The sequence below is a fragment of the Perna viridis genome, chromosome 6 (genome assembly GCF_037379345.1).
Source record: "Perna viridis isolate PV_CMFRI_1.1 ecotype Kerala chromosome 6, ASM3737934v1, whole genome shotgun sequence".
NCBI classification, from domain to species: domain Eukaryota; kingdom Metazoa; phylum Mollusca; class Bivalvia; order Mytilida; family Mytilidae; genus Perna; species Perna viridis.
Window position 1 is genome coordinate 37878839 of NC_142450.1, and position 26789 is coordinate 37905627.

Sequence of the window (26789 nt, forward strand, 5' to 3'; positions counted from 1 at the left end):
ATCCAGCTATGTAACGTTGTTTGTATGGATTCTTGTGTTTAGGAACCCAGTACATAGACAGTAAAATCATAGTCATCGTCCTTGGTGGAGACCAAAAGAGGATAGCACAGATTTATGGTTTTCCACAATTCCTTCTTTGGCGAGTGTGGTAGCAATATAGGGCTTATCATTGCTATTATTTTCTACGTCTACCTTTGATGATAAACATTGGATGTAAAACGTTTTGCAGACAAAATCAATGTTGTTTTGGGCTTTGTCTGCTTATACGACAACATATTTGTCATGTATAGTAGACAATGCTTTTTCTACATCGGGGTCTTTGAAAACTGATGTAGTATTGGCACTCATTGACCTACGTAAAACTTTCATTCGTTTCAAAATTAAAGACCTCCTTTAACCACTCTAACAGAGAATCAATGTCTTCTTGTTCTCGTTTTATCCATTTTCTTGTGTAGTCCTCCACGGCATCCATAAGAACAAAGGAGGGAGGAATGAACACAGGAGTCCGAACGGACAGGTACTATCTTCAACACATAAATCATGTTAGGATATGATTGATTGGTTAATTATTGAGGTTTAACGCCCGAGCAGCAATATTTCAGCTATATTCAGGCGATGAACATGAAATGGATGATAAAATGAACATGAAATGATGAAGATGCAATGAAAAAAAGGAATGGGACACAAGGATAATAGGGTAAACAAATTTTGATTGCCACTAGAAAAAGGGAGGGATGAGTAGGGTTGGGCAATTTAGCCTCCTCTGATGGAGCGCAAAGTTTCCTATATACTCCTATCGAATACCATAGCAGAATTCTTTAACGTGCGAGGAACGTGGCATCTTTCCCAACACGGTGCACCACTATGGTTTGCGGTTTGGTTTTCCGTATTATAGACTGACAACACCAGCATGAAACACGCCAGGGACAGCCAATTCCACCACCTGGACACACATTTACGTATTACAATTTAAAGTAAGTAAAGTGTCTCTATTCTATTGCCATATTTAAATATTGAATTGAAACCACCACCATAAGAACCGGATTCTATTTATAAATAAAAAGCTTTTGGAAAATTTATAATTTTTGATTTTAAAAATCTTAGCAATTTTAAATATGGCAAGAATTATCTATCGATATCAAGGAATTAAGACAATTTTGGTCGTATTCTCATACCAGAATTAAAAGATGATAAAATTTATCCAATAACAACAAAAAATGGGGCATGTCTGTTGTTTGGAATTTTGTTTTTCTTCTGTCCTAGTGGATGTAGTGACAACTTGTATGTGACTTAATTTCGGGGATACCAGGTGACCCTACATTTACATAAGGAGTACCATGAAACAATAGATAGTTTCTTCACCAGTCCCTAACTTGTTCATGACCTGTAGGACAATGATACGTTTTGCACAGGCACTGTAGTAAAAAGTAGGAAAGGAATGCCCCAAAGTTTCGGGAATGCCCAGTTACCAAAAGGAGGAATGATTGTGAAGTGTCGCAAGTACAAGTAATAGCAATTTTATAGTCAGATCGTTGACTTGTCACTGTTCTTACATCAACGGGTGGTGAGAGGTAATATTCTTATACAATGATTGGTAACTTTATGTCCTGTCAAACCTGCCTTATTGCAACTGTCAAGTTGAAGATCTGAAAGTCATTTTCATTTGATAATGTGCAAGATTCCATTTGACTCAAGTGAGATTTTGTTTTAAAGAGATAATAGTCCATATTTCATTTATTTCTATGTGATAGATATTATCTTTTACACATGAACAGTTTTTAACAACAGCACGGTACTGAAAGGTGCGACTGAATAATTAAATAAGAAATTTCAAATGCTGTGTGTTGATGTTGCTATTTTTATTTCTAATTCTGATCATTGTATGAGGAATTCAAATATTCTACATGTTATCAAATACTTTAGGTAAAAGACAATTAAAGATTTTGCATCTTGTATATTTTACCAGATTTCTATACCTGATCATTGTATGATCATTTTGTACGATAAATTCAGCTGGTTTACATGCGTATTTGAATTTCAGTATGGTTGACACTACAAACAGCCGAGGGACAGATATATCAATACCAGCAGCAATTAAAGGATACAATTACACGATGGGTGGAGTCGATGTAGGGGATCTGATGATTCAGTAGTTTGAACCTCAGTGCAAGAGTTTAAAGATGTGGATATATGTTATTCAATTTCTTTGCTACAGCTGCAGGTACATATATTTATACTTCATTCTTAATCCGATCTGTTAACTGTCTTATGTATATAGAATTCCCTATGGCTGTCTTGTCTGTTTTCATTAGTGATTTTTTTCTCAATGGTGCGTAAATCAAATTCATCAATATTGTATCCGGAAAGGTTCTAATTATAATGCCGAGTTAATCGCTACAAATAGTATATACATGCGTTTAATTTGACGGAAAATAATGCATGTAGTCTCCATATATTTATTTAATTCAACATTTTGTTTGAAATCGTCAGGCAAACAATTTTGGGAACAAAATAATGCCGAATATGTTTTTAATCGTTTTGGGTGTTCTTAGCGCCTCCCATATTATCTTTGCAACAGTAATCAATTTGTGTCTTACCGGTGAGCCTTACAATGTATACATGTACCATAAGTTTACCCTGAATCAAACTGGTAAATCCCATTAAAGCGATTATATCACGTCTGTAGTTTCTAATTATTGTGTTCTTTTTTTAATATATAATTTTAGTCAATGCCTTCATCTGCTACAGAGATCCGTTTGCGGTTCAGCCCAAGCTAGACCACTTGAGGTTTCATCAACAGCTTTGCCAGGAATTTATCGGTGGCCACAGAGAAGGGTCTAAAAATCAACAACTGAGAACAGTACGTTTAGAAAACAGGAACATCAGTCGCATTTTGGAGAGACATTTCCCAGAAAAAAATACCCGACGGAAAACGTAAGAAATGCGTAGTATGCTCCTCCGGATATGAGGGTTTCAAGAAATACCGTATCCAGTGGTGGTGTCCTGAGTGTAAAGTCGGTCTTCGTGTTGATAGGGGTTTCAGGAGATACCATTTGTTACTAGGAATGTGAAACTATTTGAAGGGAATGTATTTTTTAATTGAAATAAAATTAGATTTTTATTTGCATTTTATTTCAACAAGATGAAATTAAGTTTGACCGAAACAATATTTCGGAGAAGAGAGACATTAAATACTATTATAGTACCATAATAAAATTAACCCCGAAAAATTAAATAAAATTAACGAAAAGAGAGAATGACACAATAATCAGAAGAAAACAAAATTACAAATCAATTTTAGCTACTTAAAAATGTTTTTACTGATTTTATTGCTCAGTTCAACAGAACAGTGGCAATTGACTAAACAAGCGGCTATGGTGTATCACATGAATAAACAGTCGTTTTATGTACATGTCACTTGATGGGCTCTGAAAAAAAAAACAACAAAAAACAACAAAAAAAAAAAGAAAAAAAAAAACGAAAAAAAAAAAACGGAAGCGACATCAGGTGTTCTAAAGAGTAAACAAGTCCTGCCCTGTCAACGGCACCTGTCACTTTACAAGTAGATAAAATCTAATAAGAGTTTAGCCACAATAATGTAGTTCCCAGATGCACTTTATTAAGGCAGATCCCACCAAGGGCAACGAGATAACCCCTTGTATTAAGTTGCTTAGGAAGTGTTTAATGATTTTACAAAAGGACTACTTTATAATACTCTGTATTGAATGCAAAATTAGTAACTTTGTAAATATTTAGTGTGTTGATTCCGTGGTGTGATATGAAGAAAATTACTCAACAACGCCTGCATTTCATACCCATCAAGACTGACATATACATTTTGTATATAGCTTCTTTAGCCCTATCCCCCACTTTTACTTAAAATCCTTGATCATAATTAAACGGGATTTCCAGTCAGTGATTGATATCAGGTCGATAGTACTACTGTCATGCTTCAATGATTTCCTATTGTTTACCTGAAGGAGGTGCCCATTTTTGCACCAAAATCAACCCATAGAATATGTAAAAAGTAGAACGAGTTTTATTGGTTGTCAGGACCCGTATTGAACAAAATTCTATGAGTGGTGCCTTTTTACTTTCAGGCAAGTTATTTATTTTCTACTTAAAGTACTTTAGAAACTGTGTCAGGGTATTTATTTACCTTTTGCAAGTGTAGGTCGGAATATTGTATTTTAACATCTTGCACGCCAGGTCAAGATCACTTCCTTTTACTACTACCCGAATCAATTTTTTATCAGGCATTTGTTTGTTATATTTACAATGAATGGGCCCAGAAACTGACAAAAATACGAATTTTAATCAAATTCACGAATCGAATGGAAATATTGGTTCTCGAGAAAAAAGGGGTGGTGGAAACCATCCTTGTCCCAAGTGCATGTGATCCAGATATAATTTATAATATGACTTGATTATATTATTTCATCCTTTTTTATTTGAATTGTTTTGCCAAAAAAAAAATGAAGAAATAAACATGTACCAATAAAAATGAAATGAAATGAAAGTATCAAATTTAATGTGTAAGTTCCCTTAAAAAATTCAGAAGTTTAAATTTTTCATGATTTTTATATGTTGATATTTTTAAAAACAGACAAAATAGTAAAAATGATATAATTAAAAAAAGTTTTTACCATTAGGAATTGTTACACAAGTGTTACACGCAGAGGGGACGAAATAAAATTACGAATTCATTTCAAAATATATCAATGGAATATCTATTTACCATATCGCAATACTGCATTACCATATATGCTTAATTTCATGTGTCTTGTAAATATCCCAAATGCTTTTTGCGGACAATATGGAATATTAGACATATTTTATCACACACCTTAACTTTTCTTTTCGAATCAATTTAATTTAGGGACGAATAATAGTTTGGGACGAATAATCATCTTATCATTTCGAACTCTCCGGTTTAAAGTATGATTTACTTCCTTGACAAATATGTAAACAAAAAGAACGCTGTCCTGCCTGAGTTCACGACTTGGAAACATATGTTATGGTACAGTAGACTTTACATTTAGTCAATACTCGAACGATGGTGAACCTACGGAGCTTTACTATGTGTCTTTAAATCTAAATATTTAAGTTTGAGAAAAAATAGAACTTCTTGTTACTTGTTCAAAAGGTTGGGGGAAAAGGGGGGATCAGATAACATTAAATATGAAACAGGCACCACCTGAAATGCAACCGAAGTACAGAAGAGATATTTAAAAATATTTATTTAACTAACAATGTGCAACTTATATAATATATACAAACAGTTCAATATTAAACAGTCAAAAACACATTCATTGTAAATACAGTTTCAAACTTATCACTCTGAGTTAACACCAACCAGTTGGAAAATCACATCGGACATACTCCAACAAAGGCTGTATGATGTTCTGATTGACTTTTACCGAGAGGGAAGGGTACCAGACAATGACATTTTGGACTAGGACAACTCTGACCACATATCATACTAATATACTATCATCTAAACTGAAATGAGTAAAATAACACTGGCACAAAAAATATTTTAAGTAAAATGTCCATATCTCTTATACCCTTTAGTTGATTATATATTTACATAATAATGTTTCAAATATGCCTTTATGTTGTTTGTCTAACTTAATTAACATTATTATACAAAGACAATGTGGCAATTTATTAACTAACTAAAGGCTTTATTGTTATCAGTGTCCTTCAGATGGGGGATTAAATCAGTGCTTAAAATGATATAATTTATTTGACTTAGTTATTTGTCAGAGGCAAGCCAAATTGGACTGAAGTCCAACATTGCTAGCCAAGGACCAATAACTTAGCCAACATAGAAAACCTGACGCAATTATACCTTTATTGACTAACTAGTCCAATACGTCATATTGGCTTAGGCCAATATAGATTTCAACAAGGCCTAAATGGCATATTGAACATTTAATCTGGTATGGTGCAATTTTGTATTTTGAACTGTATTAGCTAGTTTTCAAACGTCAATAAATGTTGTTCCATACTTATAGCAGAATGTTTGAAAGATTTTGAATGGCATGAGTCAGTGTCCCCAGTCAGCATGCTGGAAATAAATGAAAATGTACACATATTAGTTAACATTTCACATGGTTATGTTAATTTGGTCAATTCAGGTATTTTTTTTTTCAGGGCAATGCACAGACTCAGCTGACTGAGAAAGAAATAGATGAAATAAGAGATGAAACACCATGTAAATATGTGGCCATTCATGTGAACTTCAAACATTGCAAATAAATCAAGAGATTTATATGCAAATAGGACAACATTACTGTCTGTCAACTCTGCAGTCTCTGTCACTACATATTACAGTTAGGATCACAACTGAATTTTTTTTTAATACAAGCTAGTTCTACCATCAATAGTATTGAAATTTGATTACTTGATAATACATGTACTTATTTATGAATATTAATTAAAAAATCCTAAAAAGCTTGCCTTCAATAAACTTTTAACTTAGGGATGAAATTTTTCACAGTTATGAAAATCTAGAGGGATTCTCAATTTTATAGAATTTCACGTCTTCTATGCCGCACATAAAAATAAAATGGTTGATGAGCAATAATTGGCATTATATGGGGATTTTATACAGGATAAGTTGCTTTACACGTATGGGATATTCAATATGGTTCCCGAGGTCTTGAATTAGAAAGCCTCAAGTTATCTTTTATCGAAGCATGTATAAGCGCATTTAGAACAAACAGTCGCTGTAGTTCTAACTAAGTTCTTAATTTGAAAATAGCAGCTGGAAGTAAAATTTTTCATAGAATAAGTAAGAAATAGTATGTGATTCCAAGCCTCTGTTTTATTGTCAGTTTGATTATAAAGAATAATAACTAGGAATTACTGAAGCCGTCCCCCTTTTTGGAATTTCTGGATCCACCTTAGAGGATCCACCACAGGTAATTTGTGTAGTTTTCTTTCAATGACTTTTTGTTGCTTTTTTAAAGTTACTGATACAGAAGTACAAGCGTTATTAAAACGCTACAATGAAATGGACACTTCAGAAAACAATAACAGAGGTTTAGACTACGATGATGTACTTGTAATGCCTGAGTTTATAGGAAACGTGTTCGCCCCTCTTGTGATTGCTGCTAATGTTGATTCAAAGACGAAGCTGGTATTTGCAAGACAGTTCGTGAAGATTTGTTCCATACTCAGTGCTCAGTTAAAACCAGTGGAGAAAAAGAAATGTGAGCATATTTTGCCTTCTGGACTGAAATGGTTTTTTTTTAAACTAAATTCAAATAGGTGTTTTAACGATACAGAAACTTGGGTCGTTTGGTTGATTAAAATAAGAAAAAAACATGTTTTTTATGTGTGCGATTAGTCTATAGAAATCTTTGCAAATAGCTTTGAATGACCGACCCTACCAATCAGCTATGAATGCTTTAATTTGTTTCATATTTAATAGCTTGTTTGTCAGCTGACTTCCAAAATTCCTTTTTTTTTCAAATCGTTAAAATATGTGCATGACATTTTATGAAAGTTCGAATAACAGGCCCTTGATATTGTGATATAAAAAAAATCATAACTTTGCCTAAGGATTTCATGGGAGCGAAGCAGTTTTTATTTATTTGGGAAGCCCGTCGAGAGAAGTTGCTCTATAAAAAGGTCGTATCACAAACGCGTTCAGTGATTTATCATTTTTAGTAAAGCGAGTAGGGGGAGTTACGTCTGACTGACTCGGGATCATATTGGCCTAAACCGGGTTATATGAATGCCTTAAAGCAGTACATACTATCTGATTTTTCGTGTTGGTCTTGTAAATGTATGAAGCAATGTCTGTTCTTAAATACTAAAACATTTGCCAGTGAGCGTTTCATCAATCAGTCAATCAATCAATCAATATAATTCCCACTTTTAATTTATCAACCTGACTCCCTTCAGATTTGTTTGAGTTGTTAGACATCTATGGAACAAGCCTGCTTACACACGACGAGGTCTATAGAATGTACAAACTAATGTTCTCTCATACAGTAACTGACGATCATATCTTAGCTTTAACATTCAGAGCATTGAATCATCCTGCATTAGAGAAGAAGGGACAAATTACGAAAAGTGAATTCTTTAAGGTAAGTTTCTAATCTGTTAAGGTTATTAGGAAAGTCGAGTTTTTTACATGTTGAAACGTAAAATGTCTGCACGTGTAGAATCATGAAATACCCCACGCATTATCTAAAACTAGTGTTAGTTGAGAGACATAATTACGGAACACATGCACTTGTACTGGATTTAATTAAAGCCATGACTAGAAAGTTTTTTTCTAGCAATTCAATGTTGTTGACTTGGTATGTACATGGATTTATAGTACATGTTTTATGACCACTGACCCTGTCGTCAAAATTAAAGCTATCAAGAGGTAATCACACATCTGAGGCTTTAGATTAAGGTGAAAAGACAGATTGACCGGCATGTAACTGTAGAAAGTTTGAAAGCTTTGTAAATTTAACGAAACGATAATTCACCAGGATCTATTGCTATCTGAATATAGCATAAGTGTTAATCTTTTGTGACTATAAAGAGGGAGATCCCCACTCTAAATTTTTTCAGAAAGAGGGAGATTTTTTTACGCCACATTTTAGCTGTTAACTGTAAAACTGACAAGAATTTGTTACAGTTTTTTCATACATTACAACATTAGATTGAAATTAAAATAACTAATGTTTTGGTCCAAAATGATATATGTGACTTCTTAGATTCATAACTTCCGCATTGCTTCCCATCATTGTGACTGGTGAAATTCCGAAAAACCGAAAATTTGGAAGGTTTTAACTTTCCACTGTGAGAGGGGCAAGGCAGCGGGTGATTACTAAATTTATTCTGAAATGTCGGGATCCTGTCACCGAAAGTGGGACAGTTAACACCTATGATATAGCTAGGAACAAGTTATGCCTGTTGCAGAAAAGATGGACACATAATTGTTGTAAAGCAACTTATAAAATAATTGTGAAGTGTTCGTAAATATTGTTGTTTCTTCTATTATCGAGCTTATAACCACAACGATAGAGATTTGGGCGGTACGTTGAAAATTTGTTTTCATTGTGTTTTGCTAGCCTTATTAAGGAGTATGTTTTCTGATGCAAATATCTGAAAAAGCTGAAGTCAATATCTTGGACATTCCTTTATGAAATGTTTTCATTCATAGTCTTAATAATACATTAAATTTAGCATCTTGTTTTTGACAGCTGTAGATTTATTGTAAAGTATGTTGTTTACATTTTTGTTGTTAATGTTATGTAGAAGTTATAAAACAAGTGTTCCTCAGTTTGACTTGTGCCTGTGTGTTATATACATATAAAGATGCATTTAGCAATGTTTCAGTGCTTATTTAATGTATTATTAAAACTATGAATGAAAACATTTCATTAAGGAATGTCCTAGATATTGACTTTAGCAGAACTTTAAATATGAAATAAAATCTTCATTTTTCCTTATCTAATTTCAGATGATTCCCGACCATGAGATTATGAACAGAATGACAATTAACTTCAAGTTATGATGGCTTCTTGTTCAAAGAATAATTTATCTCAGATGTGACATTCCGAATACTCATGTAAAAAGTACATGTTCGTGTGATGTGTTCATGAATATATTTTTGAAGACTGGTATCTTAGGTTAGTCTTTGAAAAATAACACGTACTTGACTTTCCATGGATCTGAAAGATTGTATATGATTGTTTTTCTTGTCTTGAAATATATATTTTCGGGATAAGAGTATGTCTTGGTTAAAAGTCTATATAAAGTTTTTAGGGACTTAATGAAATGTATTGTCAGCTGTTTCAGTTGTCTAAAAGATACCACGTAATTGTATGTGGATCAAGGCAATAAACAAAAGGCAAAGTTAAAAATATTCAAATACAATAATATATTCTTTAAAAGCACCATCATAACAAAATGTATAAAAAAAGTAAAAATGTAAACTCTATTATAGAACTAAAAATAAAATTATGGTTTAGAAATATAATTAACAGTTCCCGCATATGCACGTCATCACCCAGAAATTCAGGTCGATGTTAGTGTCTTTGTTTATCTTAGATACTTATAAAGGAGGTACATGTAATTCTTTTTAAAAAGTGCATGCATATATACTACCCTTTGGTGTATTTTTTCACTGTAAGGTCAAAAATGACTAAAACGTACACTGTGATCTTCTCCCCCCCCCCCCAAAAAAAAAGTTGGAATCTTCATCATTCAATCACCGTTTAATACCAAATTTTACGTAACTGGTCCTCTATTTTAAGCACTGCCTGTTTTACTGTCAATATTACGTAATTTTCTAAGATTTTGAGAAGCGATTCTGTGTTCTGGATCATGTTCTAACACAACGAGATAGTGTTTCTTGGCTTTTCTTACATCGCCCTGAAAAAAAGTAAAATATTGCCAGCAAATTTGTTTGTTGCAACCTTGTAGCCTAATGTTTTAACTCGGGAAATAAATAGTTACAAAAAGGCGTCAAATCTTATCTGAAATGTTTCAAAGAGTAATCAAGGGAACCAAGGTTATAGTGGTAATCAAAAGAAAGTAATCCAGGGACGAAGACCAGATATCAAAGATATCAAAACAATGTCATGGAAATTTGTAACAACTTTTAAACTTATTTTTACCTGCGTCGCCAAAGGTGGAAGTAGATCTAGGATCACTCCGTCAGTCCATCCGTCCGTCAATCCGTCCGTAACACTTCAGCTTGTCATCCCAACTCCTTTGAAACAACTCAACAGAAATTCTCGAAATTTGGTATGAAGGACATCATATTATATTGTGCATATCAGGAAATTTTGTTTGTCGAATTTTTAAGGGAGTTATAACCCTTCGAACTTAGAACTTTACCATAAATTATAATGTACCAACTTGTCATCGCCACTTCTCGTAAACTACTGAACTGAACTTCACGAAACTTGGTATGTATTAAGAATACCAAATGCAGTTGTGCATTGTATCAGGAAGTTTTGTTTGTCTTTTTTTATGGGAGTTATGCCCCTTTGAACTTAAAAATTTACCGAAAATCGTCATGGATCAGGTTGTCATCGCCACGTCTTGTAAACCACTGAACTGAATTTCATGAAACTTAGTATGTAGCAAGAACACCATATGTTGTGCAAATTATCAAGAAATTTTGATTCTCTTATTTTTATTGGAATCGTGTTCCGTAGTTCCGTGTATCAGTCCGTAACACATTTTTTCGTGGCATAAATCACAATTATAGTGCGAAGCCGGTCCAGACATCACTAGGTCTAGCTTGATATATCAGAAAATACCCTCACACTTTAACGCAATTCAAGTACATTTGTGTTGTCCATTAATTCGCGATTCTTTGATGAGGAACATGTAAGTTTGAATAATAAGATATTATTAATAAAATACCTGTAAATGAAAAATTGCACCGATATTAACATGGGCTTTTATGTTTCCAGGATAAATCTCCACTGCCTTTTGGTAACCCTGGCAATAATTATAAGAATATTCGTGAAAAATAAACTAAAGTAAATACATTTAAAAAAAAAAAAGAAAGGTCATAGATGAAAACACTATTTGGCATTTAAACAGAGGAAATTTTGTAAAGAAAGACTATTAAATATGCAACTAAAGAACATTAAAATGAGATGTCTACAGACTTTATATTTAAAGTTAATTCGGATATGGTGATTATGTGAAAGGTATCTTGTTATGCCAGAATTATTTAAAGCATCAATAGCTTTCTGATTGCTGAAGTTTTAATTTTCAGTAAATGATAATTATAACATTTCACTGTACCTTTAATGCTTTATCGTATTGTCTGAGATCTTTGTAATGGTTTCCTTGTTGAAAATACATGTTCTCTAAGACGCTTTGGTCTTTTTGCAACTGAATGGCTTTTTCAAGATAATGTAAAGCCTAGAAGACAATAGTGGACAAGATTTGATAGTGATCATACAAAAAACAAAAACTGGTATATTTTCTTTTGAAAATGTATTTTCTACATTAAAACTATTTGTATTAATGAGTAAATTATTTGTTTATTTTTTTTTCTTTTTGGGTCAAACTATTTACCACTGCTTTAATAATTTGTAAAGTACAACGTTAGAAAATCCTTTGTTGTGTATTTACTGTCGACATACCTCCAAGTGATTCCCTTTCCGCCCCAGTACATTTGCTAAGAAATGTAGAGCCTCAGGGTGATCCGGATTCGTTTGTAAAACGTTCAGTAACATGCGTTCTGCTTTGTCAGTGTCACCCTTGTTGGCAAGTACTTGTGCCTACATTAAATATGTAAAAAATCATATTATGAAGTTGAATAAAAGTAACCCAATAAATCAACAAAGATTCAAAATGTCTTTGTTTCAATAGTGAATACTTAAAAGTAGTTAATTGAAGTAGGACAAAAACACATGAAATAATGCATGTAATGACCGTACAAGGTTAACCCCTTGGTGTGAGGGTTTCCTGGTCGTTATTGAAGATTTATGAGTGGCCTTGAGCTGACATTTTTCATCCCGGTTGCGTTTTGTCTTTGATATACATGTATTCACCATATCCATGCTCGTAAAACATGGTTTGTAATGCTTACAATGTCGATGACCAAAATAAAAGTTTCAACTGTAATCAAAAACTATTTTGGTTTCTGCCCTTTTCTTTTTCTTTTCTGCCGTTTGATTTTTGTACAGATGGACATTTATATTTTGTTTCAAGTGAATAGTCGATACATGTTTTTTTAAAAGAACCCTCTTAAGAGGGTGTCCATGAAAGATCCGGCAGTGGGTGGCGCAATGACAAAAAAAACAGATTTATAAAATACTAATCTGAGAATCTGTCTGGTCTCTACGTGCATATTCTCTTAAATAGTAACAAATTTCATTTTTAATTTAAAACAGTTTTATCAACAGTGCCTTTTATGGCACAAGTTCGTTATATATTACCAATAAGACACTATATTACATGCGTACTTACATAATGTGTAGTAATATCTGTGTTGTTAGGCTGTTCTCTCTGTAACTCCTCGTATAAAGATAAAGACTGGGTTAGCTTTCCCATTTGGAAATAAACGAGACCTAACATGTCTAATGCATCAACATCCCTACTGTGGTCCAGTACCCTGTAATTATTATGGTATTAAATATAAAATACCAACCATATTCATATAAGAATATAACACAGGATAAAGTTCGATAAGTGCCATATTTTGCCCCCCCCCCTATTTTAAGAAAACAAAGTCTCAAGTAAATAACAAAAAATGCGATATATACGTATACAGTAATTGTTTAATAGGTGATTAAATTGTTTTAAATTTGTTTTAAATTTTCACAATTTCATCAATTGCTAGTTTCATCAAAAGCCTAAAAACTATAAATACCATTAAAAATGGTGTAAATGCCCATTTTCAATGCTCCTATTAGTATTTTCAAAGGTCTCCGCCAACGTGATGCAGTAATATCTTTACTTATTTGGAATCCTATCAAAGCGTATTTAAAAATCATAAACAATAATTTGGGTCAAGCTGGCGGTGCCACTACAACATTTTAAAATGTTTCAAAAAGTGTCCAATTTCGACATATTTGTAGATTCGCGGGTTTCCAGATTTGGGTCATCACAATGTTTTCAATCATTGAAATATAATAACTTCGGTTGAATATGCTAAACCATAATTTAACATTCTAAATAACAGAAAGAATAATGAAGGGAAACAACGTTATAGCGGTAATCAAAAGAATGTAATCCAGAGACAAAGACCAGATATGGAAAACAGACATACACAACAAAGAACATAAAGTAACTAAAATCATACATACAAAGTAACAAAAGCAAATGAGCAGCTCGGACTCCACTTAAAACTGGGAGCATGGACCAGGTGCACCGGTAGGGTAAGCGTCGTCTGCTTTTCTACATACACCTGCCGAGTTGCTCATAAAAAGTCTGGGATAGACGAAAGAGGAAAGGAAAACTGACACGTTGAACAAATCAGTTTTTATGGCGCAGATGGATACACCGTAACGATCCACGAGTTCATACCAAATTTCTAATTTTTCGTACCTGACCGTATCTTGTCCTTTCGTTAGGCTGTACACATATTTCAATTAATTTTAGCTCAGTAGTTTATGAACTATAACTAAGATTGTACAGCGCCATGTACGTATAAAGTGTTTCATAGATGTCTAAAACTAGAGCAAAACGTTTTGTCGCGTCACTGAATCTCTACTCGACAGAGTAGACATTGAATGGTCTTATTCCATAAAAGTTAATTTATGAAGGACATTAATAATCATAATTGAATGCCTAAAATTATTTTTTATTATATACTAACTGATTTAACACATGATGGGCTTCTTCCAGTTTTCCTATATGTCTTAGTCCCCTGGCTGCATTTACCATAGAGACGATCTTTCCATTGTCGAGAGAATATGCTTTATGGTAAAAGTGAACAGCTCTCATTATTTCTCCTTTATAGAAAAAAATATAAAATACAAACTTTGATAAATATTTACAAATCACCTGACGTAACAACATCTTATGTTTATAAACATTGTACTTTTTTCTGAAAGATGGGCAGTACAAATAACTTTTGATGCGATGTTAGTATTAATGATGATGTACCAAGCCGAATGGTATAATACTTGAGATATGATTTGCAAATCATTAAAACGTTTCACGGAGAACAATTTAAAAATTACCACACGGTATTTAGTGTCATTGTCATTGGAATGTTTATTTGAATTTAATAAACTAGGTTACTCAGCATTTTCCGGCAACTACCTTTCAAATGTAAATAGGCCCCGTAATTGTGATACGCCCCTGCAAAATCTGGTTTCTCAGTAATGGCTTCTCTAAACAAAACTTCTGCCTCTTCCCACCTTTGTAACTCAGCCATCATGCCACCAAGTGTCGTTAAACCATCAACATTAAGCGGTTCGATTTCCAAAGCTCTTTTTAGCATGTCAATGCCGCGGGTTTTATTTCCCAGTTTGCTAAGGGAAGAAGTATTTCATACATCGTATTATTTTAAGTACATGTATATATGCAGAACACTGTAAAGTTTTCCTCTTAGTTGAATGTTTGAAAAAAATCTTAATGTGAGCGCAATCATAATACAAATGCCGATTGTTTAGAAATTTATAAGGTATTATTTTTTTTAGAATAAACTAATTTGGCGATAGGCAGTGGTGACATTAAGATGTCATTAAGAATTTTTACTTTTCCTGCTATTATTCATTGAACGCCTTTGTTTTTATGTATGTTTGTCATGCCACAGGGCGATTACAGAGAGATTCTCTTAAACAAACTTTAAATTCATTACACTCTGTAATCCTAAGTTTATTGTCTTAAAAATAATTTGCTTAAACTAGTATTTTTTTCGAAACCGCGTTGAAGGCTTACAATGTTACACATCCTCCTTGTCGTATTTTCTAAGAATAAATGAATAAAATAAACCTTCGGTAAATATCTCTTTTGAATTTTACACATTTTTGTAACTTAACTGTTTCTAAGAACAGGTCTCTATAAGCTTATAATTAAGATCGAGAATACCAGTGCTTTGTTTAATAATACCATTGATGGTTTAGCTAGTTTTCTTTTGTGCATGTCTGAAGTATAGTTCAAGTTGCCGTATGACGTAAATCACTATCCTTACAAGTATCTTGCTCCAAGGTTAATCAATGCTCCAGTATGTTCTGGCTTTATCTTTAATGCACATTCTAGATGTTTGATTGCACAATCCAAATCTGTCACTAATGTTGCTAAATTGTTAAGTGCGCTGGCATGATCAGGATACAGTCTGTAATGTATGCATGTACTTACAATGTATGACAGGTAGTGGCAATCTCCGAAACAGAGGTTGGTAGCTCTTTTGTCCCTGTACTAACTGTGTTTGTTTCACGTAGAAGATACAAAGACCTCTGTTTCGGAGATTGGGGTAGTGGCTACTACTTATATTCTATTCACTTGTTCCCCTACACAAAAATAAACAAATTTAAAAAACAGGTGCATTCTGTATCATTTTATTCGTTATCCATGTGCCAAATTCTCACTATATGCATTCAAAAGTCTAATTAGAAAAAAGTGCATTATAATTGTTTCCTTCTTTATACTTTTACTTCATAAACATCTTGATATATATATGTACCTTATGGCCGTTTCATATCCTTGTATAGCGTCTAACGTCTGTCCTTTATCTTTTAAAACGTTTGCATAGTTATAATGAACCTTGGCATTCTGTGGTAATGTCTTAATGCCAGATCTGTTGAACGATAAACAACAAAGACGTATCGGTTAGTTAGTTAGGGATAAAACATTCAACGTTGAGATACAATGATATATGATGAAGGGCTTTACTTCCATTTAATTTGTTTTGTATTTGTTTTGTTTTGCATAGTATTTGTTGCAACAACAGAATCTTTTTAGTACTTAATTCTGTACCGTCTTTGAAAAAAAAATTGTTTTCTTATTTCCAACCCCTCCCCCTATATCAGCACTTTAGATTCATTGCAATGACATTACATGTCAAGATGAAAAGGTTAATGGCTCCTCAAACACATGCATGGTGATTTTAAAATGCTAACCCGAACCCTAGTAACGACTGACAAACACACAAGTAATGCAGATGCATCTCTGACAAAACAATTGTGTGATTATAAGCACAATAGATTAGTGTCATGTCTTTTAGGAGAAAAAAAGTATTTTATGTGGACTGCAATTACAAGTATAAGTACATTGTTAATAAAAGAATTACTAGACTCACAAAAATAATGTTTCTCTTGAGCTCCATACATTATTCTGTGTCCAGGTTTTTAGCAGTAGTGTCAAGATAAGGAGGAAGTAGAGACGGGAAATCAAGTGTTCATATTTAGCCATTCGTTCAATCAAAATGTGAACACCAGTGGCAATCATTATGCAGTAACCAACACTGAAAGAGAAGACAAAACATTTTTACAAAATGAAACTAAAATATCGTCAGACAGGATTTAGATACTAGTATTACCCGCACAGTATTCTCATACGCGCTGCTTAATGCTTCGCATAACAGGTCATTGTTCAGTGTACAATTATCAGAGATTTCAAAATGATAAGTAAGCACAAATTTATTTATTCATATTCGTTAATGGATTCATTAAATGTTACCGATCTCCATAGCTCATATAACTTTGATTCAAGTATAGAAAATGTTAACCATCAGATACGGACTAAACGGTTGAGATGCCACCTAAACAATCTAAGCCAAACATGGTAAAAAGTAATTATACATGTCAGCGATTTATCTCAAAATTCAGATTTCAAACCAGCTATATCAACAATGTAATATCACTTTCCCACAATATATCATTATATGACATTTCAAATCTCCACAGGTACCTTATCTGGATGGTAGCAAAAGTTTATTATCATATTTCAAAACACGTCCATGCTTAATAGGAATATGAATAAATCATTTTGGTCACACAAAGTGAGGTAATTAGCATTTAAAAATTGATACAATAATCGTAAGTGTACATTCGACCAGCTCAGATATCCACGGGATCAGCCTGGAAAAAAAAACAAGATATTCAAAATAATTGATATTCTTATTTAGGAAATTGAATTATTAAGGATACGAATTTTACATCCCATTGGTAAAATTGATTCAAATTTCATCGGGATTTCAATTTAGTTATTCAGCTGTTTTTATTTTTTTTAATTTTCTTTTCGTAAATTAACTGTCCTTATCCTTGACTGTATCATCGTATATTAATAAAATTTGGACTTAACACCATCATGTTAAATGGACACTAACCATCATTATCATGTTAAATGGAAAGAAATTTATTGATAGTCAATTTGAAATACACTGAAACTCATCCTTTAATTGATCTGATATTCTTAGTTCTGAAGTTTCTATTCTAGGGCTTTGCACAATGATTTTTTCCTGTTTCGAAATTTTAAATTTGTCATTGCATTATGACAAAATATATTTGACAAGTACGATTGTGTTATCCCTGAAGTAATCAAACGAATCCACTGATGTTATAGTGACTCATGTCTTTAAATCGAGGACCCTGGACGTCAGTCCTGGTCATTACTGGACAGTGTCAAATTTGTGTGAAAAATACGTCTATAGAAAACTACAAGAAAAAACGTTTTAACAAACAAGTATGAAATCAAGCATGTAACGGTATACCTTGGTATATACAATGTCCTCTCAGCAATGACAAACCCTACTCTGAATAACATATTTGATGCTGGAAGGAATGGTAAGACGGAAAACATAAATATAATGAGGATAACGTCCAGATGCTTATTATGTGGTATATACTGTAAAAGAGAAATGTAAACAATGTATGGTTGAAGACAAATCGATAAGATACAGTAAGCTAAAATGATAATATTGTACATATTGTTTTAACTTCTTCTTTCATCTCATCGCTATTACAAAAAGGTGTTCCATTATACAAGTATTTACAATTTAACACTTTCAGAATTTACAAGGGTTTATAAACCTTTTTTGCTGAATACTAGCATAGTTATCTATAAACTAAAAGATTTTATTTCGAAATTATTGAATGCCACTTCGGAAATACACTAATTTTTGTTAATACGGTCTCCTTAATTGTGATGGGAATAATGGTTAGTTCAATGTTCAGTTATTAAATATATATTTGAAATTTTATTTTGTGAATAATTACCTTTATAGTAATTACCAATTTGTATGTACAAAAGGCAACAACAGCAAACATCGACAGAGTTGCCAGGTTCCGTAAATCTGTGAATGATTCAATCAATGGAATACTGCCTACTTGCCAGTCATAACAGAGTGATGAAGGAAACAAGAGTAGAACTATGTTGTAAAACCAAATGTACCAATATGTAAGACATCTGAAAGTAAAAATACCAATATGTTAGACATCTGAAAGTTAGATATATTATACACCAATACGCAAAACATCTGAAAGTTAGATATATTATATATACCAATGCGCAAAACATCTGATAGTCAAATATACCAAAGCGTAAGACGGTCAATTATACCAATATGTAAAATATCTTAAAGTAAAATATGCAAATAAGTAAATCATCTTAAACTAACAAATATTGATAATACTGACATTTATTTGTACTGATGAAAAAAATCAAAATAAATGTAAAATACAAAGGAGAGTTTTGTTTGATCGTATCTATATTATTAGAAATAAGGGGTAAAGATCTTCCATGAATAAGGTTGAAATATTATTCCATTGAAATGTTCCAAATAAGTGACACCAGCTGTTTACAATACACATTACCCATGTACCATAGTATACAATATTAAAGGAGACTTGTAGTTTTATGACCGGAAGCAACTTCTTTCATACATTTATTGAATAAATATAAAATAGACAAATGCCCGATAATAGCTTAACGTAAACATATTTGGTGAAGATTTTTATCTGGATTGTCATTTGAAGTTTTAAAAATCAGGGCCCTTTAAAACACTGTTGATAATTTGTCATTTTACAGAATACAAATTTTCTCATGTTTAACAATCATATAACTAATTCGTTACTAATTTTTTGCCGATACAGTATACCGAATATAATGCTCTACAAGTATATACACGTACATTTGATTCATAATTCAAAACACCGTATTCAAAACTTGTCAGTCAGAAGTAATTGAATTCAACGAAGAAATTATCAACTGCATTGTGCAAATGTACCTGTTATATAATAACGTCTTTAAATCAGTCTTATATGTTTTTTTTCTCATGACCTAATGATTATAATATAAAGTGATTTGAAATGAATACACCGCTGTCATAATTCATACGCACTGAAAATTGGAAACTACGTTACTAATATCAACTTTATGAAGTAATATAATAACTTCCTTATACAGACAACGATATTGGTTTTTCCTTAAATGAATATATAATCTGACACGTCATATTTTTCACAATATATCCCTATACTAACTAGTTAATCGAGTCCAAAACGAAATTGTACTTAACAACCCATATACCGCTATAAACGACGATTAAATTTTACAGCAATGAATCGGAGTTATTTTAATTCTACATTTAGAATCGATTGTAATCATTTAAAAGACTGTCCATTTAGAAACCATGCAGTTCCTATGATATGGATGTCATAGTAAATTTTATCCCACAAACTTTTGCGTTCCGATGTTATATTTATATCATATATATATATACAATATAGGTACATTCTCGAAAATTATTGAAGACATGTGATGAGGCGACAGAACGGGTAGGAAATGCGAGGCTCCGCCGAACTATTTCACCCGTTCCAAGCCGAATACACATATCTTCAATAATTTTCGACAATGTACCTATATTGTTTTTATCCTGTTATATTAATAGTTTTGTGCGTGTGTAAATTTTTAAAATAAAATTTTAAAATGCATATCCCCTGAGGAGCCCCGATCGTTAAACCCGAAAAAAAATCAATACGCATGGCGCATGACTCAGTAAACATTGAAATTCAATCCGCACCATATAATCCGTCAAAGCTGTTTGAAGAAAATAAGCAATGTATCAAAATTTATTTAATTCCAAGAGACAAATAAGTAAAATAAACAATAAATACAAATATTTTGAATGTAGTAAAGTCGATTTTAAGAACATTAAAGTTTTGAATTTCGCGAGGAAGATGGAAGCTGACTTGTTTCTGTTTGGTATATGGCAGTAGAGTTCAGGGGTGAAATTTGTGCACTAGTTTCTTTGGTTCTTTGGGATTTGAAAATACTTGTTTCAGATTTTTGAGGAAGAGGAGGCAGTTGTATGGGCAGATCTATAATGTAGTGTTCCTCTGATTCATTATCTTGGGGTTTAGGCAGTAATAAATCCAGTTTCCTGGTCATTTGTCTCTTCAAGAGTTTTATCATATTGTAATGCTTCAATTTCTTTAAGTGGGGACCAGTTTATGTTAAATTGTGACGGACACTCTGGCTCCGAGTCCGACATGACTGAAATGACAGGGGAAGTCGTCTGCAAACTGATAATGAATCAAATCTGAACGAGATTTGGGATTTGCCATATATATGACGGTGAAAAAATACAAACAAAATCATTATTTGGTTTACATAAAATCTTTTATTTCATTCAGGTGAAAACGAAACAAAACACCAAAAAAAAAAGATTAACAGGATACGCAATCGAAATTTGTTTATATCGTATCTATGGTGGCGGCCATGATTAATTTACGCATACCAGAAAAAAAGTAGTTCCGCCGATCACGTGAGTGGGAGGAGCCAGAAAGTCGATAACCTGCGGATAATAATGTACGGATACAGCAAAAAAAAAAAAAAATAACCGTATATCTTTATTCGTTTAACAAATAACCTCATTGCAGGATAAATGTCAAATAGTACAAAGTTTTTATTTTAATCGATAATGGATGGCTCAGAAAATTATTTTACAGTTCCCTAAGACAGCAACCAAAGTTTGCGCGAAATGAAAGAGCTATCTACCCTTTTCAATGAATTTCAATGAAATTTATTTGTCTTTAACCGTTGTAGTTAATCAAAAACCAACATTCAACTTTGAGAAAGGATGCATTAGCGATATGAAATAGATATTTTTTTAAAAACAATATTATTTTGTCATGTGCCACACACTGCCTTGTTTTTGCGTGGACACTCTCTAAAGTTATTTTGTCTGTTACAAAAAGTAATCAAGGGAACCAAGATTCTAGCAGAAATCAAAAGAATGTATTCCAGGAACCAAAGACCAGACAGGGAAAATTGTCACGCACAATAAAATACATAATAACGAGCAACTTGTACTCAACTAAAAAATGGGAGAATGGACCAGGTGCAACGGTATAGTAAGCGTCCTTTGCTTTTCCAGAAACACCCTACGAGTTGTTCATAAAAAGTTCTGCTGGATAAACGAAAGAGGAAGCATTTAAACATTAAACGAATTTCTTATATAACATTTTTATAATATTTTACAAAATGTAGTTTAAATGATGAAAGCTCAGAATACTAAGTATACCCAGAAGCTTGAGTATAAGCTGCATTATTTATGATATGATGTTTAAAAATCCGGTTACTTACAATGACGTTAAACACAGTCCTGAGTAATCAAGAGATGATACATCTTAAAATAATGAAAATTGATCGGAGCGTTTACAAGGAAAATCTTGGTATACCTTGTGACTAGGTAAGGTGAGAATGAAGCAGGATTGTCTTGGTGTTGAAATGCTGGTAGCTGACCATTCATAACCCACCATCTAAACACTAACAAACAAGATATCTGAAGAAAAATATATACATAAATATCATTATTACAAAGACATTGGATACAAAATGATTGTGTTTTAGACTCGAAACAAATGTAAGCCTATTTAATGAAATTAGGCTTATAATACACAAGAGATTTTGTAAAAAATCTCTTTGTCAGCACATGAAGTATATAGTGAAAGAAGGTGTATGCTTATGAAAGAGTTTCACATTTTCTAATGATAAAGTGGAAGAACCTTATGACGAATGAGTAATCAAGGAAGTCATGATTCTAGCGGAAATCAAAAGAATATAATCTAGTGACAAAGACCAGACATGGGAAAACAAACCCACACAACAAAGAATTTAAAATTACCAAAAATAATGCATACAAATTAACAAAATTAAAAGGGCAACTCGGACTCCACTAAAGCCTGGAGCATGGACCAGGTGCACAGGTAGGTTATGCGTCCTCTGCTTTTCTCTGCCGAGTTGCTCATAAAATGTATTGTAACTATAACATTTACTTTTGTCAACCAACTTACAATTAATGAGATCGTCATTATTCTTCTGACTAGAATACAAATTGAGGTCCAGTTTTTCTCCCTTTGATACCTTGTTAAAAAAAACATTGTGCCAGAATATAAAATTGTGCAAGTTGACTTCAATTATATTAGTAAACACAAAAGATTTTTTTATTTTTTTATTACAAAATGTTGAAATACGTCTGTTATTTGTTCCATTTTAATCCTGTTTCCTCTCTCTATTTTATGTCTGCTTTTTTATGTATTAAATACTTATAATAGTTTTATTTCCTTAACGGTAAAATTCACTATTGTACTGAAATTAAATGAGAAGGTTTCACAAAATCACAACAAAGACTAACTTAACTTGTCCACGCCTTAAAATTCCCTGTCTGAACACAATCGTTACATCAAAGACTATACAGACCGGAAGTACCATAATACCCTGCTCTTTACATAGTGAAGCAACTACACCACACACCATGCTTATTATGAAATATGCTTGACATCCCTCGAGGTTGAGATATAGTGAGGTAAGAGACCTAAACGAATAAAACTATTGTCACCTGTCAACAAAATTTTAGAACAACTGCATATACACTTCGGTTTCAATATGGTAGCCATTAAATACTTTATTTAGATATGGTTGTTAAGATTGGAACTTTTGGATTGTGACCCAGATAAGGAAATATTGCTAAAGATATCAATACAAGATAATTGAATCAAACCACGACCTCATCATATTCTCAATTTTCAATTAAAAAAACTGTACGTTTCATCATGATTTAGGACTGTTAATTATTTCGTAAAGGTGCATTGGAAAGCTGATGTAAAAATTGTAAAACCAACTTTTAAGTAGAATTTATACCTGTTATAACATATAAAGCTTATCAGAAAGAAAAAAGCAGACAAGAGTTCAGCTCGTCCAACTAAGCCTGTAACCTAAAAATATAATAGCTGTAAAATATATAAATGTATACAATAAATACATACAATTACATAAAATTACATTAAATTTAATGTAAAATCAAGCAGACCAAACAAATAAGAAATCATATATAGCACATATAAGCTAAACGAAATGCACAACAGTAACTAAAAAAGATCAATCTGGACTACGCTACAAAACAGTGAGTATGGAGGTAGCGTTTTCTGCAGTTTTTAAAACACCCGTTGAGCTGTTCTCATGATGGGGAATCCAGGTAAAATCGAAAGAAGAATACTACATTGTACTTTAGTGGAGTTACCCACACTATGACGGTATTAAGTTTATAATGTCGACTGAAGAACTTGTAAAGCGACGATTTTACTCTTTTCCAGATGTAGCTAATAACCATAACTTAAATGTAAAGTCTGTTGTTGTTGCAATTTGGCAAGAAAATCCATACCGACCGAATGCAGTGCGGAATAACGATTTTATCACATAATCAAAGACATTATTTTCGGACATATTCTTCAGAGGCAAAATGGCCTTTCTAGATCGGATTAAATTTTGTACTAAACCATATACAAAATATACATCTTCTGCATGAATTATGTATTAAGTCGTTAAAGGATGTTTTATATAATATTAATAAAAGTTCAGTTGAAATGATTGTAATATAAGTTTTACACTCCTTTGATTTATATTAAAAAAAATAATAATAAATACATGGGATCACCACATCAAACTGAATACATATTTTACAGCTCGTCGTGGTAGGACATCTTACATAGCAACAATAGTTTAATTTTCAGATAATTCATAAGCAAATTTCATCTTCAATATTATCACATAGTTCACTGAGTTAATTGAATTATGTTTAACATCCAATGATCTTTTTATTTTTTGTAATATGCCTTTGAGAGGAAATCAATTTTTTTACATGTCCTTCAAAATATTTATTGTGCATATATAATTAGATTGTGGCAGAAGAACAGAAACTTATAAAAGTTGCAACTGTAACAACTAATTGGAAGTTTCCGATATGTTCAACATGTTTAGCAACATGAAACAAACCTCGTACTTTTGCATTGTTATATTTGTATTTTGTTTTTGTTTTGCTATTGAAATGTTAGTGGTAGCATAGTCTACAAAACTCATGAAATCAGTCAATACAAGTTTATTGTAAAGACGACAGAAGGTATTGTACCACCAAACCATCAGTTCCTCGTTTGTCTACCCCGGACTCGGCGGGTGTTTCTAGAAAAACAGAAGACGCTTACCCTACCGGTGAATCTGGTCCATGCTCCCAATTTTTTAGCGGAGCTCGAGTTGCTCATTAGCTTTTGTTACTTTGTATGTATGATTTTAGTTACTGTGTGTTCTTTGTTGTGTATGTCTGTCTTCCATGTCTGGTCTTTGTCCCTGTATTACACTCTTTTGATTTCCACTTTAACCTTGGTTCCCTTGATTACTCTTTCATATACTTACCGCCTCCACGTGAATTGGATGTACAGCAAAAAGAAGCCCCGTCAGCAAGGGAACCATTCCCGGTAGGTAAAGTATATTGCTGCACGTCCATACAAGAATACTTGTGACAGCAGCATGTACTAGCACATTGACAACATGGAAATAAAATGGACTAATACCACAAAGAAGAAATTGTATTCTGAAAAAAAATAATAAATGAGCTCGCCTTACACAATAGCGATAGTATTTGCATGATAACGTGAAAGGGTAGATATCTTTTGAATAAGTAGAGTTATGGAAGAAAGTCACAGGGATTATACTACGCTTGAAAAAAAAATGTTCTAATTCTAATCTTGTACTGAACACTTTTTTGCAGAAGATAATGTTACGTCCTAAGAGAAATTGTGTCTGTGAATGTAAATACAAATCGCACATTATAACATAAGTAATGTGAATACAATTTTAATTTTGTCGTTTTATACAAATTCTTTCAGACGAATTTAAATGTTCAGTTGTTTGTAGACACTTATTTTAATAGGGCTATCCTGTTTTCAATGTAAGATGCCATTAACTGCATGGAACAACTATGGAAATAAAAAGCTAAAGAGCAATGGTTGTTTTTCTTTGTGTATTGTGGCAATTATTGGTATTTAATACCCCCCCCCCCCCATTTAGAAATATCATTACTATGTCATTGCACGGGATAGGTCATTGGTATGTTTGTCGTTATTAAAACCATTCACAATATTTACAAGGTACTTATGCTAGTGGTACAGTTTATGTCTGATTTGGAGGTAAACAACCAGTAATTGTTAACCCATTCGAATTTCAACTCCGAACGTTTACCTGTTTTAATACAATCAACGTATAAGATTCAAATGGCTGGATTATGTGTCATAGACTTTACTTTTAAAAGTAAATATTTTCTAAGTATATAATACTATGCATAATGTACGCTTGCCATGTCTTTATTTGTTGACATTTTAGATTATCACATGCATAGGAAATTGGATGAGAATTTTGAAAATCAGTAGTTTTTGTGTTTATGCTTTTAGCCATATATTGAGATTATTTTCAATTGTTGATGCTGAACCGAATAATTGTAATAAAAACGCCAAAATGTAAAATATCATGCCAATTTTCTCAATACCTGTTTATTGTCAAGTACATGGTTTTAATTATATGCATGTTTTATTTGTAAACTATTTGTACAAGACATTTATACGTAAATAGAATATTTTAATTGTCTTAATTTTCCCCTTACCTGAATGTTAATATGGTGAGCGGTCTGTAAGATTTGTGACTAGCCTGATTCCACATAGGTTTTCCCCAAAAGTCATTCTTGAATGTTTGGTATAGAGGATTTCGTCCTGTCACATCCCCATTGGTTTTAATGGCAAAAATATCGTCATGAACAAAATCTCCACAAAGTCCGTTTGAATAAGCGACACACGCGACAAGAAAACACATTACTTCATTACTACATTTTAAAACTTTGAATGGGGATGTTGATTGTTTATCTGTACACAAAGTTTTAATGTTATTATTGTTTACTTCCATAATCAGAAAGATTTCAATTTAAATCTGAACTTAGTATTCATATTTTGCGGTTGGTTCATCCTATACAAAACACCTTCACACATTAACAAGGTAATATGATCATAAAGTGTCTTGACTTATGAAGA

General features: G+C 32.6%; 2 protein-coding genes and 1 pseudogene across 4 annotated transcripts; 2 read left to right on the plus strand and 1 right to left on the minus strand.

Moving 5' to 3' along the window:
* The first annotated feature begins 1922 nt into the window (after positions 1-1922).
* LOC148614830 (uncharacterized) lies at positions 1923-3434 on the plus strand (annotated as a pseudogene). Its single transcript, XR_015923781.1, has 2 exons — positions 1923-2221; positions 2727-3434. The product of XR_015923781.1 is annotated as an uncharacterized LOC148614830 (transcript).
* A 1504-nt stretch (positions 3435-4938) lies between these two features.
* Positions 4939-10192, plus strand: LOC148614831 (calcineurin subunit B-like). The gene is made up of 5 exons (XM_088589251.1): positions 4939-5020; positions 6160-6220; positions 6978-7220; positions 7918-8102; positions 9476-10192. The coding sequence occupies exons 1-5, from the start codon at positions 5018-5020 to the stop codon at positions 9527-9529; spliced, it is 546 nt and encodes a 181-aa protein (XP_088445377.1). The 5' UTR covers positions 4939-5017; the 3' UTR covers positions 9530-10192.
* Positions 9872-26789, minus strand: LOC148614832 (protein O-mannosyl-transferase TMTC1-like). 2 transcript variants are annotated; one of them, XM_088589249.1, is made up of 18 exons: positions 26369-26789; positions 25126-25303; positions 23581-23654; positions 23075-23254; positions 22734-22803; positions 22119-22222; positions 18654-18843; positions 18149-18282; positions 16736-16900; positions 16121-16234; positions 15629-15772; positions 14755-14966; positions 14306-14441; positions 12955-13099; positions 12126-12263; positions 11782-11901; positions 11392-11469; positions 9872-10389 (listed from the first exon to the last, which is right to left on the minus strand). In XM_088589249.1, exons 1-18 carry the CDS (start codon positions 26662-26664, stop codon positions 10267-10269), a joined length of 2601 nt encoding a protein of 866 aa, XP_088445375.1. In that variant the 5' UTR covers positions 26665-26789; the 3' UTR covers positions 9872-10266. The 2 variants fall into 2 exon arrangements, with proteins under 2 accessions (XP_088445375.1, XP_088445376.1); XM_088589250.1 differs by lacking the exons at positions 23075-23254; positions 23581-23654; positions 25126-25303; positions 26369-26789 and adding an exon at positions 23279-23533.

What these genes read in the sequence shown, in the direction of transcription:
- LOC148614831 (XM_088589251.1), top strand. An exon ending in AATAAGAGATGAAACACCAT is followed by an intron (nt 6,221 to 6,977) that starts GTAAATATGTGG and finishes GCTTTTTTAAAG; the next exon opens with TTACTGATACAGAAGTACAA. An exon ending in CGAAAAGTGAATTCTTTAAG is followed by an intron (nt 8,103 to 9,475) that starts GTAAGTTTCTAA and finishes ATCTAATTTCAG; the next exon opens with ATGATTCCCGACCATGAGAT.
- LOC148614832 (XM_088589249.1), bottom strand. Translation starts at nt 26,664, where the DNA reads ATGGAAGTAAACAATAATAACATTAAAACTTTGTGTACAGATAAACAA. An exon ending in AACCTTGGAGCAAGATACTT is followed by an intron (nt 14,967 to 15,628) that starts GTAAGGATAGTG and finishes TTCTTCCCTTAG; the next exon opens with CAAACTGGGAAATAAAACCC. An exon ending in AATACGATAAAGCATTAAAG is followed by an intron (nt 11,470 to 11,781) that starts GTACAGTGAAAT and finishes AATTATTGCCAG; the next exon opens with GGTTACCAAAAGGCAGTGGA.